Source organism: Mandrillus leucophaeus, unplaced genomic scaffold, assembly GCF_000951045.1.
Source record: "Mandrillus leucophaeus isolate KB7577 unplaced genomic scaffold, Mleu.le_1.0 Scaffold544, whole genome shotgun sequence".
Lineage (NCBI taxonomy): Eukaryota > Metazoa > Chordata > Mammalia > Primates > Cercopithecidae > Mandrillus > Mandrillus leucophaeus.
This window is the reverse complement of record NW_012105853.1, coordinates 1-16,250: the sequence shown is the minus strand read 5'-3', so window position 1 is coordinate 16,250 and position 16,250 is coordinate 1. Positions and strand designations below refer to the sequence as shown.

The following is a 16,250-nucleotide window of genomic DNA, read 5'->3' as shown; positions in this document are numbered from 1 at the left end:
TGGGCTCCATGACTGGGGGCAGAGGACACATGAATGGTCAGTACTCCTCTAGGTTATGTGTCTCTGCATACATTATTTTGGGGCAAGAAACTTCAGATTCTTTCTTTATATCCACAAAAAGAGTATGTTTGGGGGATCCTCCTTTTGGGTGATCCTGATCCCCAAAGAGTTAACAATAATTTGTCCAAAACCTGAGATTCTTTGAGAAGTTTTATTGGGTTCTTCTTTGGCCTCCAAAAAACAAAATGCAGTCGTCAAAGGTTTGTAATACTGAATAGGAGTTCCCAATTTCCTGCATGGGGCTGAGGTACAAAAACCCAGCCAACCAAACAAAACCCACAGTGTTTAGAGCCAGAAGTTCTTCATTAAAATCCTGTTTCCAGGACTTGCCAACTGGAGGAAAGTTTGTGAGTCCTTTGCTCCTCCCTAAAATGGAGATAATTCCCTCTTGAACTAATTAGGAGAATGGAGTAAGGTGAAGTGGCGAGCGCATAATACATACTCAGGTACCTATGTTGGGTTCAGCACCCTTTCTGTATATTCTAACCTGAGAGTGAGTGAGTCTGAGAGATGGCATTGGTCAAACACTTTACATCCTCCCCCTAGCTTCCTTTCAAGCAAAAGGAAATGATCCAAGACATCCACAGGCAGCCCCCCTCCCATGGAGCTACAAAATGAGCTGAGACCCAGCCTATAACAGAGGTGAAGGTGTCCTTCCCCCTTTTTTCAGACTTCCTAGCCCACAGTTAACCAAGGCTAGGTGCACACCTGGTACATCCAGAGACACCTTAAATGCTGCCTTCTCCTGGAAGCCTCCTTCCTCTTCTTTTAGTTCTCATTTCTTCCTGCCTTGAGGTTTCTAGGACTCTATCTGTCTCACTCTTTGGGCAGGCATCCCTTTCTCACTCATGTTAGTTTTAGGTTAAGAGCAGAGTCTTCAAAGTTAGAGAGACCTAGATTGCAATCGTGACTGGCTGGTATGGAGCAAGACACTTTTCCTTTCTGTGCCTCAGTTTTCTCATGTGTCCCCCCCATGTAATTTTAGGGTTATTATACTTCTTAACATCATAAGAATGTTAAGACTACAGTACTTAGCATAATATGGAGCATCAAAGTGTTATCTATTTTTATAATCAAGGGGGCCTCCCCATAAGAGTCTTGATTTATTCCCCTCACCAGCAGCTCCTCACACATGGTAAATAACAGGTAATCACATTACTGTTTTCAGAAAAGAAAAGGGATTGGGCCATAGGGCTCTCTCCTGGAACGGTGCCAACCCTTTCTGGTCTTCCTCACTTTATGTAAATCTCTCTCCAGCTACAGATAATGACAGCCTGGAGTTTCCAGGGGCTATGGAAAGTCCAGGCACTGCCTTGCATAACCACAGAAATTGAGAACACTAGGCCCAGAAGGGTCCTCTCAAATCATTCAGTCGAACAGTACCCGCATTGTAAGATAGGCAAACCGAGGCCCAATCAGTAAGTCAGCATCCACCACAGGCATTTTGAAGAATTCTAAAAATAACATCTCCAATTACTCTTTCCACTTGTTTTGCTTTTTGTCATAACATTTCCCTTACCTGCCATCATGCACTTATTCTTTTACTTGTTTATTTTCTGTTTCCTCTGCTAGGTGTAAGTTTCATGAGGGCAAGAACATTGTCGTGTTCACAAATGCATCCCTTGCACCTTGTCCAAGGTCTGGCACAGGTTTACATTCAGTGAATACTTGTCGCATGGATAACTGGAAGAATGCCATTTGGACATTGTCCCTTAGAGGCTCAGATGTAACAATTCACTCACTTGGTCATTTATCCAAAAATCATCTGATGAATATCTTGTGTGTGAGAAGTTTTTCAATAAATCCTGGTGAACAAGATCTGTCCGTGTTCTTAGGCAGCTCTCTGATTAGTGGACAATAGCTGCCAGCTATACAGTAGACTGAGGATCTACTATATGCCAAGCTGTGGGCTGGTAACTTATATGCATCTTCTTGGTCTTAGCACAGTTCTTGCAATTGCAAGGAAACATGCCTCACTCAGGACTCCTTAAGAAAAGGCTTAGGAGTTATTAGGAGGGCCAGGAGGGCTAAAGGCTAAAACTGAAAGGGAAATGTCAAGGACTGAGATGATGCCACAGGCTGGCTGCTCTTTAAGCCTGCTTTGGTCTTTCTTTAAGAGTGTCTCTTCTTTTTCCTGGATGTGTGCTTCTCTCTCTTTTACTGACTTACTGGTTCTTTCTTCTATTCTAAATTTTGGGAGGGGACCACAAGACTCATTGGCTTGGCCAATGGCCTTCCTTATTCCTTAAGTGAGCACCTACAGCCCAGACCACTTTTTGGATTACTATTCAGCCTAGAGGGTGAACATTTAGCTTCTCAGGTACCCTGAGCAGAGGGTATGTTTAATCAGAAGGGAGTGTTGAGCATCATCTTCACTTGGATGCTGTGAAGTAAGTAGTTTTATCTCTATTTTACAGATGAGAAAACAGGCTGAGCAAGGAGAAATGACAATAAAACTGTAACTAACAAAGCTGCCCTAACCCACCTGCAAACTTATGATTGAAAAATCCATTGCTGTTGCCCCTGAGATTTGTGGGGTGTTTGTTATGCAGCAAAAGCTGACTGATACAAGATTCAAACGCAGGTTTCTTTGATTCTGTCTGTGTCACCATGCTGTCTCACTGAGCTTACAGCCCTGATTCCTGTTCCTGATTCTCAAGTGTCCTGTCCTAAATCGAGCAGAGATAAATATTGTATTCATCCATTTTCTGATGTTATAACAGAATCCCACACTGTTGGTGTTCTGAGTATACTGACATTCCTTGATGCTAGATTTTATATTGTTGATTGACTTGTTTATCATCTCTCTCCTCTACGAGATTAAAATTTTCTCTTTATTCACTGTATTTTTATATCCATACCACCTGGATCAGTTTCTGGCACATAATAAATGCTCAATGAATATTTATCAAGTAGATGATTGAATGAATAAATGATGATAAAAAGGAAGGTGGAAAAAAACAACTTTTCATCTTAAAACAAAGCCCTGAGTCCTTTAAGGTCAGAATAAAGAATAATTTCTAGGTAGGGACAGAAAGTTTAGTACATGATGGGGTCAAGAATCAAGGTAAGAAAACTTGAAGGTGTGAGGCTGGACAAAGTGTCTCATGCCTATAATCCCAGCCTTCTGGGAGGCCACGGTGTGAGGATCACTTGAGCCCAGAAGTTTGAGACCAGCCTGGGCAACATAGTGAGACCCCTTCTCTATATAAAATAAAATAAAAATAGCCAGGCCTGATGGTGTGCACCTGTAGTCCCAGCTACTCAGGAGGTTGAGGTGGGAGGATTGCTTCAACCCAGGAGTACGAGGCTGCAGTGAGCTATGATAACGCCAGTGCGCTCCAGCCTGGGTGACAGAGCAAGGACCTGTCTCTAAAATAACAACAAAGGCCGGCACAGTGGCTTACATCTGTAATCCCAACACTTTAGGAGGCTGAGGTGGGCAGATCACCTGAGGTCAGGAGTTTGAGACCAGCTTGACCAACATGGGGAAACCCCTGTCTCTACTAAAAATACAAAATTAGTCGGGCGTGGTGGCACATGCCTGTAAATCCCAGCTAGTCAGGAGGCTGAGGCAGGAGAATCGCTTGAATCCAGGTGGCGGAGGTTGCAGTGAGCCAAGATCACGCCATTGCACTCTAGACTGAGCAACAAGAGTGAAACTCCATCTTAAAAATAAAATAAAACAATAACAATAAAACAACAATACAACAATGCAAATAATACAAATAAAAATTAAAATATAGTATCACAACTATTTACATTGTATTAGATGTTTAGAGATGACTTAAAGAATGTGGGAGGACTGCATAGACTATATGCAAATACTATACCATTTTATATAAGGGATTTGAGCTGCTCTGGGTTTTCATATCTGCCAGGAGTCCTGGAACCAACCCCCCATGGATGCTGAAGGATGGCTGTACTCAGAGGTCCTTCCATCCACTGTCATGCCTCGCATCATCCACCCTGCATAGAGAGAGGTTTGCAGAAAACCCCTGATCATTAGACACAGAACACAGAAAACCAGTTTCCTGACTCCCTCTGGTGTGAAGGAAAGAACAGGGAGGTTGGGGTGAAAAGTTAGACTGGAAAGACAGACACCCCAGATGTTTCTTAACTTTTGATTATTCCAGCTGACAAGACACACCACACCTCAGTGTGTACTGAGTGTGAGTCGCTTCCTTCTCCAAGCCTCAGTTTCCTTATCTGTAACATGGGGACAATGTTTATACCTACATCCCTGGGGCTGTTGCGACAATAAGATGAAGTCAGGTAGATGAAAGGTGTATGTGACTGTAATGTCCAGTGTCCTTTTTTTTTTGAGATAGAGTCTCACTCTGTCAACCAGGCTGGAGTGCAGTGGTGCAATCTCAGCTCACTGCAACCTCTGCCTCCCAGGTTCAAGCCATTCTCCTGCCTCAGCCTCCCAAGTAGCTGGGATTACAAGCATGCACCACCACTCCTGGCTAATTTTTGTATTTTTAGTACAGACACTGTTTCTCCATGTTGGCCAGGCTGGCCGAGAACTCCTGATTACAGGTGGATCCACCCACCTCAGCCTCCCAAAGTGTTGAAGAGGCGTGAACCACCTCGCCCAGCCTCCAGTGCACTTTTTGTTACACACTGAAAAGGAATAGTGTGTGGAGTCAAACTGACCTGGGTTGGAGTTCAGCTCTACCACTCACTGGCAGCATGGCTTTGGGTAAATGCCCCTTCTCTGAGCCTCAGAATCTGCATGTGTTCAGTGGGGCTATTAATAGTTCTCAACTCACAGGCTTGTTTTAGAAATTAAATAAGGATTAAATTATATAAGTGCCTGTCATACAGTAGATGCTCAGCAAATGTTCCTCCCCAAACACAGACACAAACAGCACTTAAAGCAACCTGGGTAACAAAGGGGTTTTCAGTCTGAGGAGAAAACAGGCAGCTAATGAGCTCTTTCTCCAGTTTCCCTTCTAAGAGAGGAACTCACTGGCCAGAGTCCAGGATGGTCACCGATGCAGAGGACAGGCAGCCAACTCCAAGCCTCCCACGTGGGATTTCCAAAAAACTGTGAGCACAGAGTTGCATAACCTGTCCCTGAGACACGTGTTTCTACTGAAGTGTCTTCATCAAATATTCCCAGAAAGGAAACATGGGAGCAGGGCAGTAGGGCAGCCTAGCCAGGGAGGAAGGGAGAGAGGGAGGGATCTAGAGAACACGAGAGTAGGGGTGACAGGAGGAAGAGAAGGTACCACATTTAATGTGATCCTACTATGGGCCAGCCACCGGGCTTGTTTTGTCTGATACATTGTTAGATCCTTGCCATAAATCTGAGATCAGGCATTTCCGTTACCACATTCCAAAGGAAGAAATAATAACAATCATATTATCATTGCTGATGTTAACATATCGCCAACTACACATCAGGCGGTGGACTAGGCACACGTTTGACCCTCAGGACAGCCCATAACATGGGTACCATTCTGAACTCCACTTTATAGAAGAGGAAACCAACTGAGACTCAGAGACATGAAGTAACTTTCCCAAGGTCACCCAGCAGGACAGCAAGACGGCTGGAGAGCCAGGATTCGAATCTGAGCAGGGCTCTCAAGCCTATGGACCTATGGGAGAACATTTCCCAAGGGATTTATGGGGGTGGATTCAGAAGGTGACCTTAGCGATTGTCCTTACATGCACGCAGTGGGGCCCCAGTGTGAGAGTGACGGAAGAGACCAAGTGACCAGAGGCACTCCCCTCCCCTCCACCCAGAGGACAGTTTGTCCCAGCTTGTGGCTGTTCGTCACTCTGCCTCTGACCTAAAGTTTAACATTTCATTCATAAGTTTGGAACCACAGACTTGGCAGCGTAGGAAGAACCCTTGGAGACCGGCTATTCAAATCCAAACCCCTCATATTACAGATGGAAAAAAACCCTGAAGCTGGAATGTGACTCGCCAAGGTCACAGAGCAGTCTTCTGTTGGATGAAGGAGCTGGTTTAGGGTCAACTACAGATCATCTTGTGCTGTAGTTACCAAATGTGGGTGCACCTCTGGATCACTTGGGGAGCTCTTTAAATATGCAGATCTCCACAATTCTGCTTTGGGAGATTTGGACTTAGGTTTGCAAACAAGGACTGGATATTTGAATATCCAATATGTTCCTCAGGTGATTCAGATGGCACAGCTCCACGACAGCATCTGCAAGTTGGAGTCCCTCTTCTTTCATTTGATAGTTTGGGATACTGGGACCCACCGGGGACTCGCCCAGGGTGACATAGCAAGCCAGTGGGGCTCTAGTTCAGACTCTGTGGCCTGAAGCAGACTGCTTGTGTTCAAATTTCAAGATGGGCCACTGAAGCTAAACAAGGGGGTTGCCATGATTTTCCCCAGCTCTTGGTTTCCTTCTTGGATCCAAATTAAGACAGAGGATGGTATGCATTTCTGAAGCTTGGCAAGGCGGGAATCCAAGAACTGAATTCCTGAAGGGAAAAGGAAAGGGTGGGAGGTTAGCTTGCACGCCCATTGGGGTTTGCCCAGAGGTGAGCTCCGACTCCAGGGATGACATCAGACATTCCAACCAGCCCTAATGTCGAAAGCTACCTGTGTTTTCTAGTTCAGCAGAATGGGTAGGGAGGGCCTTCCCTATTGGGAGGAGATGGGGTGGAGTGGGCCCAGCTGTGACGTGAAGGGGGCAGAGTCCAGGAAGAGCCACGCATTCCAGCACCTGTAAGGAAGACATCGGCCCTGGCTATTGTCACCCTTTTCCTAAGCCTTTCCTAAGCCTTTCCTCCCATTTCTCCCTAATCCCTCACCTCAGGGCTAACTGAGCAGAGAGATTCACTGCCCCTTTTCCACTTCCTGCTACTCCACCACCTGACTATTTTACTATCTCCCTTCCTTCATCTCCCTCTTTCTCCCTCCCTTCCTCCCTTCTTTCCTCTTTTTTTATTCTAAAATGGCATCTCAGCTGGACACAGCGGCTTATGCTTGTAATCCTAACACTTTGGGAGGCCAAGGTGGGAGGATTGCTTGAGCCCAGGGTTCAGGACCAGCCTGGACAACATAGGGATACCCTGTCTCTACAAAAAAATAAAATAAAATAAACTGAAAAATTAAAAAAGTCAAGTGTGGGCCAGGCGTGGTGATTCATGCCTATAATCCCAGCACTTTGGGAGGCTGAGAGGGGCAAATCACTTGAGGTCAGGAGTCCAGACCAGCCTGGCCAACATGGTGAAATCCCTTCTCTACTAAAAATACAAAAATTAGCTGGGCATGGTGGCACATGCCTGTAATCCCAGCTACTCAGGAGGCTGAGGCATGAGAATCGCTTGAACCCGGGAGGCGGAGGTTATAGTGAGCCAAGATCATGCCACTGCACCCCAGCCTGAGCGACAGAGCAAGACTCCATTTCAAAAAAAGCCAGGTGTGGTGGCACATGCCTGTGGTCTCAGCTATTTGGGAGGCTGAGGCTTGGGCCTGGGAGTTTGAGGGCGCAGTGAGCCATGACTGCACCACTGCACACCAGCATGGGTGACACAGTGAGACCCTGTTTCAAAGAACCAAACTAAACCAAACCAAAACTAAACTAAAAGGCATCTTGATGTTTGGAGTCAGTTGTCCTGAATTTGAATCTCAGCTCTGCTCCCTGTGAGCTCTCTGACCTAGAGAGTCACACCACCTCCCCCATAGCCTAGTTTCCTCCCCTATAAAAAGGGGATAATAGCTGTATTTTCTGATCGTGAGGATTAAACAAGATCATGTAAACACTTAAGAAACAGATGTTTTCTCAGAAACACTAGATCATGTGCATCATCAGTGAACTAGAGGAATTTGAATACATATTTGTTGAACTGAATTGAGGTGCCTTAAAGAATGGTTGAGCTGGAAAGCACCTAAGAGATCTTTGGGCCTTAGTAACTCCCAAACTGGTGTCCAAGTCAACTGTCAGGGTATTTCCAAATGATAAGGACAATCGCATACTCTCAATAAAGTCTCAGGTTTCTTTACTTTTGTCTGGAATTATATCAGCTCAAGGTGATAACATGGCTAACACAAGCCGTTCAGAAATTCTGATTGGCAGTTACATGGCTCTTTGATAAGTTTTTTTTTTCTTTTTTTGAGACGGAGTCTCACTCTTTCCCCCAGGCTGGAGTGCAGTGGCCGATCTTGGCTCACTGCAAGCTCTGCCTCCCAGGTTCATGCCATTCTCCTGCCTCAGCCTCCCGAGTAGCTGAGACTACAGGCACCCACCCCCACGCCCGGCTAATTTTCTGTATTTTTAATAAAGACAGGGTTTCACCGTGTTAGCCAGGATGGTCTCAATCTCCTGACCTCGTGATCTGCCCACCTCAGCCTCCCAAAATGCTGGGATTACAGGCGTGAGCCACCACGCCGGGCCTAAGTTTTTTTAAATAAGAAAATAATTACTGGAAGGTAGATTAAATGGTAGAAAACGTTAATCATGTCCAACTCCCCATTTCATAAACAGGGAAGCTGAGGTTTAAAGAAGGAAGTGGCTTCCTGGTCACACTGGGTGGCATAGCTGGCCCTAAAACCCAAATTCTTTTCCTGGAACCAGTTACTTCCCTTCTTTCCACTCCAGAGAGGGGGAACCTAGATTCAATGAAGTTGATGGGTTTTCTTCTGCTGGAGTAGGAATAAGTGAGTCATTGACTTGCTGTTGCTTTCTCTGTTCTTGACTCATTCAGCAAATATTTACTGACTGTCCACCATTCGGATCTGGAAGATAGATAAAATAGTCATGGCAGCAGAGAGGGTCAGGATTTACTCCTAGGTGTGACTTCAGAATCTGTGCTTTTTCCCATTTGGCACCTACATTTTAAAACACCCACTACTCTGCCTTCTAATGTAGTTCAACTGTGTCTCAGGGCAGGGACTGTCTTACATGTACATGTTCTAGCCTTCCTGCCACCCAGTGGGTGCAAAATCAATGTTGTAGTGTTGAGGAACACTTGAATTTAATTAATTAATTTATTTAGAGATGGAGTTTTGCTCTTGTTGCCCAGGCTGTAGTTTAATGGCACGATCTTGATTCACCGCAACCTCTGCCTCCCGGGTTCAAGCAATTCTCCTGCCTCAGCCTCCCGAGTAGCTAGGATTACAGGCATGCGCCACCACGCCCGGCTAATTTTGTATTTTTAGTAGAGACTGGGTTTCTCCATGTTGGTCAGGCTGGTTTCGAACTCCCGATCTCAGGTAATCCGCCCACCTCAGCCTCCCAAAGTGCTGGGATTACAGGCGTGAGCCACCGCACCCGGCCAACACTTGAATTTTAATCCTTACTTTGCTACTAACTGTGTCGTTGAAACAGTATGTTGCTTTCCTTCTCTGGCCATTAGCTTAACTATCCGTATAGCGGGAACAGTGGCAAACTCCTAACTGGAGGAGCTTGCAGGTCCATTTCAAGCTATCAGACTCTAACTGGGAGAAAACACTGAGAATTTAGGCTGAAAATAGCGACACAGTTTATCACCTCGTTAATTCCCAAACATCATTACTGCGTCCTAATCCACCCCATCTCCCTCTCCCCTAGCCGCCTTCCTTTAAAAAGAAATTTCCCTCTAGAGGGCGCGCAAGCTCTGCGGCCTTCGTTCCTCACTTCCGTTTGCCTTCACTCTTCCTTCTGCGCATGTGCTCAGTTCGCTATCCGGCTGCTAGTACCTTGTTCAGGCGGTTCAGGCAAAGGTTGCACCCACTACGCCTGCGCAACCTCAGCCCCGCCCCTCTGCAGCTTTCCCCGGAAACGCTTCTTTCCTACGGAGTCGCTCCCGCCGCTGCGGCCGCTGGAGCTTTGCCTCTCTAGGCCGGCAGCGCCTCTCCTCCATGGTCATGTCTGTCAGCGCTGTTTTGGGAGCCAGCGGGTGAGGCCGGGCCACGCTCGAACACTTCGATCGTCGAGTCTGTCACTGGTGAGTAGACCCCAGAGGAGCTCGTGTACGGGCGGGGGCCGCGCAGCCGGAATGGGCTGGATTTCCCCTCACTCTGAGAATGGGTCTGTCCGCCCCGCCTTCCCCCTAACTCTTGGAATGGGCTCACCCCTTGGTTCCAGTCCCTCCTCCCGGGCGGGGCGGCGTTGCCATGGCGACGGGCCGCTGGCTGAGGCCCGGCTGGTGTCCCTGCAGGGCATGGCGGGTCAGTTCCGCAGCTACGTGTGGGACCCGCTGCTGATCCTGTCGCAGATCGTCCTCATGCAGACCGTGTATTATGGCTCGCTGGGCCTGTGGCTGGCGCTGGTGGACGGACTAGTGCGAAGCAGCCCCTCGCTGGACCAGATGTTCGACGCCGAGGTAGGGTCCCCGGGCTGGCGCGGGTGGGGGTCTCGGCCTCCCCGACTAGGCTTTGTGATCCAGCACTACTGTGCTGTAGACCTGGCTGGGTCACCTTCTTGCTTTGTAGCCCTGGGAAAGGGATTTCACGTTTCTGAGCCTCAGTTGCCTCATCCATAAAATGGAATGACAGCAGAGGCTGATTAGTACAAAGGAAAGGGCCTGGATGTTAATACAATAAACACGTCTGTGTTCCAGGCAACTGTGATACATTTCCTTTCTGATACTCTAGGAAAGTCACTTAACTTCTCTGAGCTAGGTTCTCAGGTGCCACACCGGAGAGAGGAGTAGATAAAAGAGCATTCATGCGGGTACAGTGGAAACTGCCTGGACTTTGGGGTCAGGACAGGCCTCTGTTTAAGATCCACTTACTAGCTGTGTGACCTGGGGCAAATGTCACCTCTGTGAACTTGTTTTCCTGTCTTCAAAACCATGAGACTAGTTGCAACGAGGTCGTGGACTGCAATATAAAGAGCATGTGCGTTGGATTCAGAAAAGCAAGTGTTCAATCTAGGCCTAACCATATAATATTAGCTGTGGGGCCTTGGGCAAGTTGCTTCCCCTTCTGAGCCTTTTCTGAAAAGTGGGCAGAATACGCCTGTCATGTCACCCTCAACGAAATGTTACAAGGCACAGAGGGGTTTAGGAATAAGAAAGTACTTCGTAAAGTGTAAAGGAGGCCTGTAAGTTGTTACAGCTAAGAGGCAGCTGTGGCGTGTGGTGGTGAGCACAGTTCTTAAAGCCAGGAGACCTGGGGTGGAGTCCTTGCTCCTGCTGCTTGTTCTCTGTGTAGCCTGTGGGCAAGTTATTGTCCAAAAAGTGATAAGAATCAAAAGAATGGCTTTGTGAGGTTTTTTTAGGGATAATACAAGATTGTGTATGTCAAAGACCTTTCTTTGTCAGCTGAAAGTGTGGTGCAGATGTTTGGCATTTGATAGTATTGTGTTAGATAGTGGAGGTTGCACACCCACCATGTGCCTAGTTGTAGTCTCGTAGGAGCCTCTATCCTCCTGGGAAGAGCTGTGGGAATGCTGGGCTTTGTTGAAGAGCCATCTGATGCACACCACCTGGGTTCTAGATTAGGGATCAGCAAACCTTTCCTTTAAGGGTGAAGTAGTAAGGATTTTAGGTCACAATTACTCAGCTCTGCCATTGTAGCACAGAAGCTTCTATAGACAAATACATAAGTGAATAGGTATGGCTGTGTTTCAATAAAACTTTATGTACGGGAGTAGATGCCTGGCCTATGGAGCCATAGTCAGCTGAACGCTGTTCTAGACTTTACTCTTGGTGTTTATTACTTTGGGCAACTTAACTTGTCTGAGCTTTTACATCCTCCTTTGTAAAATGAAAATAATCCCTTTCCACCTGCTGTGAGAAACAAATGAAATCCCATAATGGATGTCTATGAAAGCACCTAGTTGGAAATAGGCTGCCGTACAAATGAAGGGAGGTATTATCTTCTGTGCTCCGGGAAGAATGCTTGTTCCTTAGGAGGCTTGCTGAGATCCTGGGGCTCTGCCAAGTCACTTCTCCAGCATATTTCCATTTGTGATTCCCCCTCAGATCCTGGGCTTTTCCACCCCTCCAGGCCGGCTCTCCATGATGTCCTTCATCCTCAACGCCCTCACCTGGTGAGTATCACCAGTTTGGCTGTCCAGCTTTTGGGCTCTTAGCGCTGGGACTAACTTCCTAAGTTTGAGCATGAGACAGGTTGGCGTTTGTTTCTGGGGAGTGGTGGAGTAAGGTGGGTGACAGAGGCCAGTTCTGGGACCGGCTGTATCATGGGCTTCCTTCCATTGCTATTTTGACTTACCTGGAAAGCTCTTATGTCACTATGTTTGTGCTGCCTGCAAGACAACTTCCATCTCAGATAACTTCCCTGATGTGGAGTGAGCTGAGGAAAGGATTCGACCGAGAGGCAGGAGAGCTGAGTTCTGTTCTTGGTTTGTGTGCCATTGGCCAATTTACCTGCCATGGGCCTCAGGCTCCTCTTTTGTCCATGAGGGGTTGGACTCGGTGACGTCTAAGGTCACACATAATCATTGCCTGTCTCTTAAGAGGCAGTTTAGCATAGTGATCAAGGTCTCAGGCTCTGGAGGCAGACTTATTTGGCTTTGAACCTCAACTTTACCACTAGTCTAGTGACTTTGGACAAGTTAATCAACCACAGTTGCCTCATCAGTAAAATGGGGCTAATAATATTACCTACCTCATAATTGTAAGGATTAAATAAGTTAATTCACAAGAAGGACTTAGAACAATGCCTTGCACGTTATTATTATTCTTGTCCTTACACTGGAGATTGAAAACTGGTGGGCTGACTTTGACCTAAATTTGTCTTCCAGATAGGTTCTATTTGGCTTACATAGATGTCAGCCCACACATGGTGTTTAAAACATTTTTTTCACTTAGTTGAAAATCAGGCTATTTTATATAAAAATCCAGATTTCTGGCTTCTCTTGAATAATGGAATGACTGATTGATTGTAGGCCAACCTTCTAGCATGATAAGATTTGCCTAGATGCAAGTAACTACTGCCCCCACTTTAGCTAGAACATGTGTGCTTCAGGGTGTCATAATCCCCACCAATTCCTAGTATCCCTTAGTGACAATTGCCATCAATCATCAAGCTCATACTCAGTCAGCTTCACTCTTGACATTACCCGCCAGGTTCTTCCAGGCATCTAATATCATAACCCTTGCTTCACACTTACCTTGTCACTTCTGACCACTATGCTGCCATCCTAATTGTCCCTACCCTCCCAAATAACCTAAGACCAGGACAACCCAGTGACAACTCACTGCTGTCCTCTCCCCACAGTGCCCTGGGCTTGCTGTACTTCATCCGGCGAGGAAAGCAGTGTCTGGATTTCACTGTCACTGTCCATTTCTTTCACCTCCTGGGCTGCTGGTTCTACAGCTCCCGTTTCCCCTCGGCGCTGACCTGGTGGCTGGTTCAAGCCGTGTGCATTGCACTCATGGCTGTCATCGGGGAGTACCTGTGCATGCGGACGGAGCTCAAGGAGATACCCCTCAACTCAGCCCCTAAATCCAATGTCTAGAATTGGGCCCTTTGGACATCCTGCTGACACTTGGGCCCCTTAACACCTTGGGCTGCCCAGACCCTACAGATGAGGTCCAGCCCAGATCTGAGAGGAACCCTGGAAATGTGAAGTGTCTGTTGGTGTGGGAGACATAGTGAGGGCCTGTCAAAGAAGGCAGGTAGCAGTCAGTATGACAGCTGCAAGAATGGCCTCTGTCTGCTGAAGCCTTGGTATCTGAGAGGTCAGGAAGGGGACCTCTTTGAGGGTAATAACAGAATTGGAACCATGCCACTTTTGAGCCACAATACCTGTCACCAGCTTGTTGTTTTAAGAGAGAAAAAATATCAAGGATATCTGATTGGAGCAAACCACTTCTTTAGTCATCTATCTTACCTCCCTGGGACAGCTGTTACCTTTGCATTGTTGCCAAATCACAGCAGTTATGTTGGAGAAACGCTTGGTTTCCGGATCCAGAGCCACAGAAAGAAATGTAGGTGTCAAGTATTAGGCTGCTGTCAGGGAGAGGATGGCAGATGGATGCATGAAGCACAAGGAAAATGCACAACCTGTGCCCTGTTACACGCACGTTCGTGTGTACCCAAGAACCTATGACTTTCTTCCAGTTCCTTCTGCCAGGTCCCCATCCTGCTGCCAGCTCTCAACATAGCAGGCCATAGGACCCAGAGAAGAATCCCAGCGTTGCTCAAAGTCTAACCATCATAAAGACACTGCCTGTCTTCTAGGAATGACCAGGCACCCAACTCCCACTGGACTCCAGTTCTTTTTCCTGCCTTATTTAGAATTCTGTGGCGGGAAGGGTATGATGTCCCAGAGACAAGAAGCCCAACCTTCTGGCCTGGGCTGTGCTGATAGTGCTGAGGGAGATAGGAATTTGCTGCTAAGATTTTTCTTTGGGGTGGAGTTTCCTCTGTGAGGGGCTTGCAGCTGTCCTTCCTGTGTATATAAATACAGTATTTTCCACGGTTCTGCCTGTACTTACTTTGTAATGCCATGGTTGAGATTGAGAGAGATCAGCGCAGCCAGGCAAGGGAACTTTAAAGAATTATTAGGCCACCTTCTCCCTTTCCTGGACCCCAGAGTCATTCCTCCATTTGGTTAAAATACTCAGTGCAGGGAACTCTTACATCCTGTCTCCTTCACTTGCAATGTCCCCTGCTATGCCTCAGGTGAACCACGTGATTCTTGAGTTTCCTTTCCTACTTGCTAGTGATTTCTGAACATGTTCAATGGAGTGGCACACAGTCTAGACCCACTTCTGCATTGAAACCTTCACTGTTCCTCTTTGGTTTCTTGGGAGCTTTCCCAAGAGAGCTGTCAGTTTTCAGCTGTCAGTGTTATGGTAACACAAATGAGTTTTGCTATCTCCCTGAGAAGCCCATCCGACCTCCTGGCTGTCAGCCCTACAGAGTAGGGAGTTGATACTGACAGGATGAAAGTTTAGGAGTAAATATGCCTGGGAAGAGACTGGGAAGGTTCTAGGGTGAGGCACCTCAGTAACTCATGGTGCCTTGGCCAAGTTGGAAGGAAGCAGTTTGTTAATGGGGCGCGGTAATCCTGGCTGTAGGGTCTAGAAAGTAAGACCAGCTGGGATGACCTTCCCTGGGTTGATCAGTTTCCCTCTAAACAACACAAACTGTACAGGCATGTGACTGACTTTGAAAGAACACCCATCATGGGGCTGCTGTCACCCTTGACCAGCTGTGGTGGTGGTTACTCCATCTGTGGTTGGAGCACCTCTTTGGGATTCACTTCAAGGTCTTGTGCCACTTTTTCTGCATATCTGTGATGACAAATCTCTGTCCCCTAAGTGTTAATTTGATTTTTAGAAATGGCCAAAAGTCACGTGATCCAAACTTTTTTTCAGTTCTATGGAGACTGAGCTGCATGATAGTTGGGGATCAAAAATATGTGACCTTAATTAGATTTTTGTGATTTCTAAAGTAACAATAAAAGCAGTTTTTAGAGTTGAGTTCCAGAGAGGGCAGGGCAATGGCAGTGACATGTTTGTCATTTTAATAATAAATAACATCTATTGAGTACTTAAGAGGTGTCCAGCAGCATGGGGTGAGTGCTTTATGTCTCTTTTCAACATCTTCACAAGAACCCTCTGAAGTAAGAAGTAACGTCATCTGTATCTTACAGATGAGGGAACTGTAAGGAACTTACTCAAGGTGACTTTTTAGGAGCTGGCAGAGCCAGGATTTGGGCTTTGATAGTGATATTAATAAGCTCATTTTGAAGAGGTCAATAGTTAGGGATGTATAAGTTCTGACTGGTTAAACAGTCTGGTTAAATAGTCTATCACCTTATCATATCATGTTATCCTGTCATATTTTTTTTAAATACCAAGGATGAATAGTACCTTATAAACATTATTAGCTTTCTAAGAAAAGCTGATATGCAGTACATTAAATATAGCCAGACATTTCCTTTTTTTTTTTTTTTTTTGAGGCAGGGTCTCACTCTGTCACCCAGGCTGGAGTGCAGTGGTGTGATCTTGGCTCACTGTAGCCTCAACCTCCCAGGCTCAATGATCCTTCTGCCTCAGCCCCCCACCCCAGTAGCTGGGACTACAGGCACATGCCACCATGCCTGGCTAATTTTTGTATTTTTGTATTTATTTATTTATTTTTTGTTTTTATTTTTTTAGACACAGGGCTTTGTCACTTTGCCCAGGCTGGTCTCGAACTCCTGGGCTCAAGAGATCCACCTGCCTTGGCCTCCCAAAGTGCTGGGACTTTACAGGTGTGAGCTACTAAGCCCAGCTGGCCTTTTTTTTTTTTTTTTTTTTT

General features: G+C 46.5%; 1 protein-coding gene across 5 annotated transcripts; it reads left to right on the top strand.

The window, feature by feature from the left end:
* The first annotated feature begins 8,612 nt into the window (after positions 1 to 8,612).
* Positions 8,613 to 15,502, top strand: SYS1 (Sys1 golgi trafficking protein). 5 transcript variants are annotated; one of them, XM_011997592.1, is made up of 5 exons: positions 8,613 to 8,705; positions 9,827 to 9,973; positions 10,187 to 10,351; positions 11,957 to 12,024; positions 13,215 to 15,502. In XM_011997592.1, exons 3-5 carry the CDS (start codon positions 10,190 to 10,192, stop codon positions 13,453 to 13,455), a joined length of 471 nt encoding a protein of 156 aa, XP_011852982.1. In that variant the 5' UTR covers positions 8,613 to 8,705; positions 9,827 to 9,973; positions 10,187 to 10,189; the 3' UTR covers positions 13,456 to 15,502. The 5 variants fall into 5 exon arrangements, with proteins under 5 accessions (XP_011852982.1, XP_011852983.1, XP_011852981.1 ...); XM_011997593.1 differs by having other exon boundaries at positions 8,630 to 8,705; positions 10,202 to 10,351; XM_011997591.1 differs by lacking the exon at positions 8,613 to 8,705 and having other exon boundaries at positions 9,692 to 9,973.
* The last annotated feature ends 748 nt before the right edge of the window (positions 15,503 to 16,250 follow it).

Bases quoted from the DNA above. Each gene is read 5' to 3' on its own strand.
- SYS1 (XM_011997592.1), top strand. From the start codon at position 10,190: ATGGCGGGTCAGTTCCGCAGCTACGTGTGGGACCCGCTGCTGATCCTG. The intron at 10,352-11,956 runs GTAGGGTCCCCG...ATTCCCCCTCAG, and splicing joins ACCAGATGTTCGACGCCGAG to ATCCTGGGCTTTTCCACCCC. The intron at 12,025-13,214 runs GTGAGTATCACC...CTCTCCCCACAG, and splicing joins ATCCTCAACGCCCTCACCTG to TGCCCTGGGCTTGCTGTACT.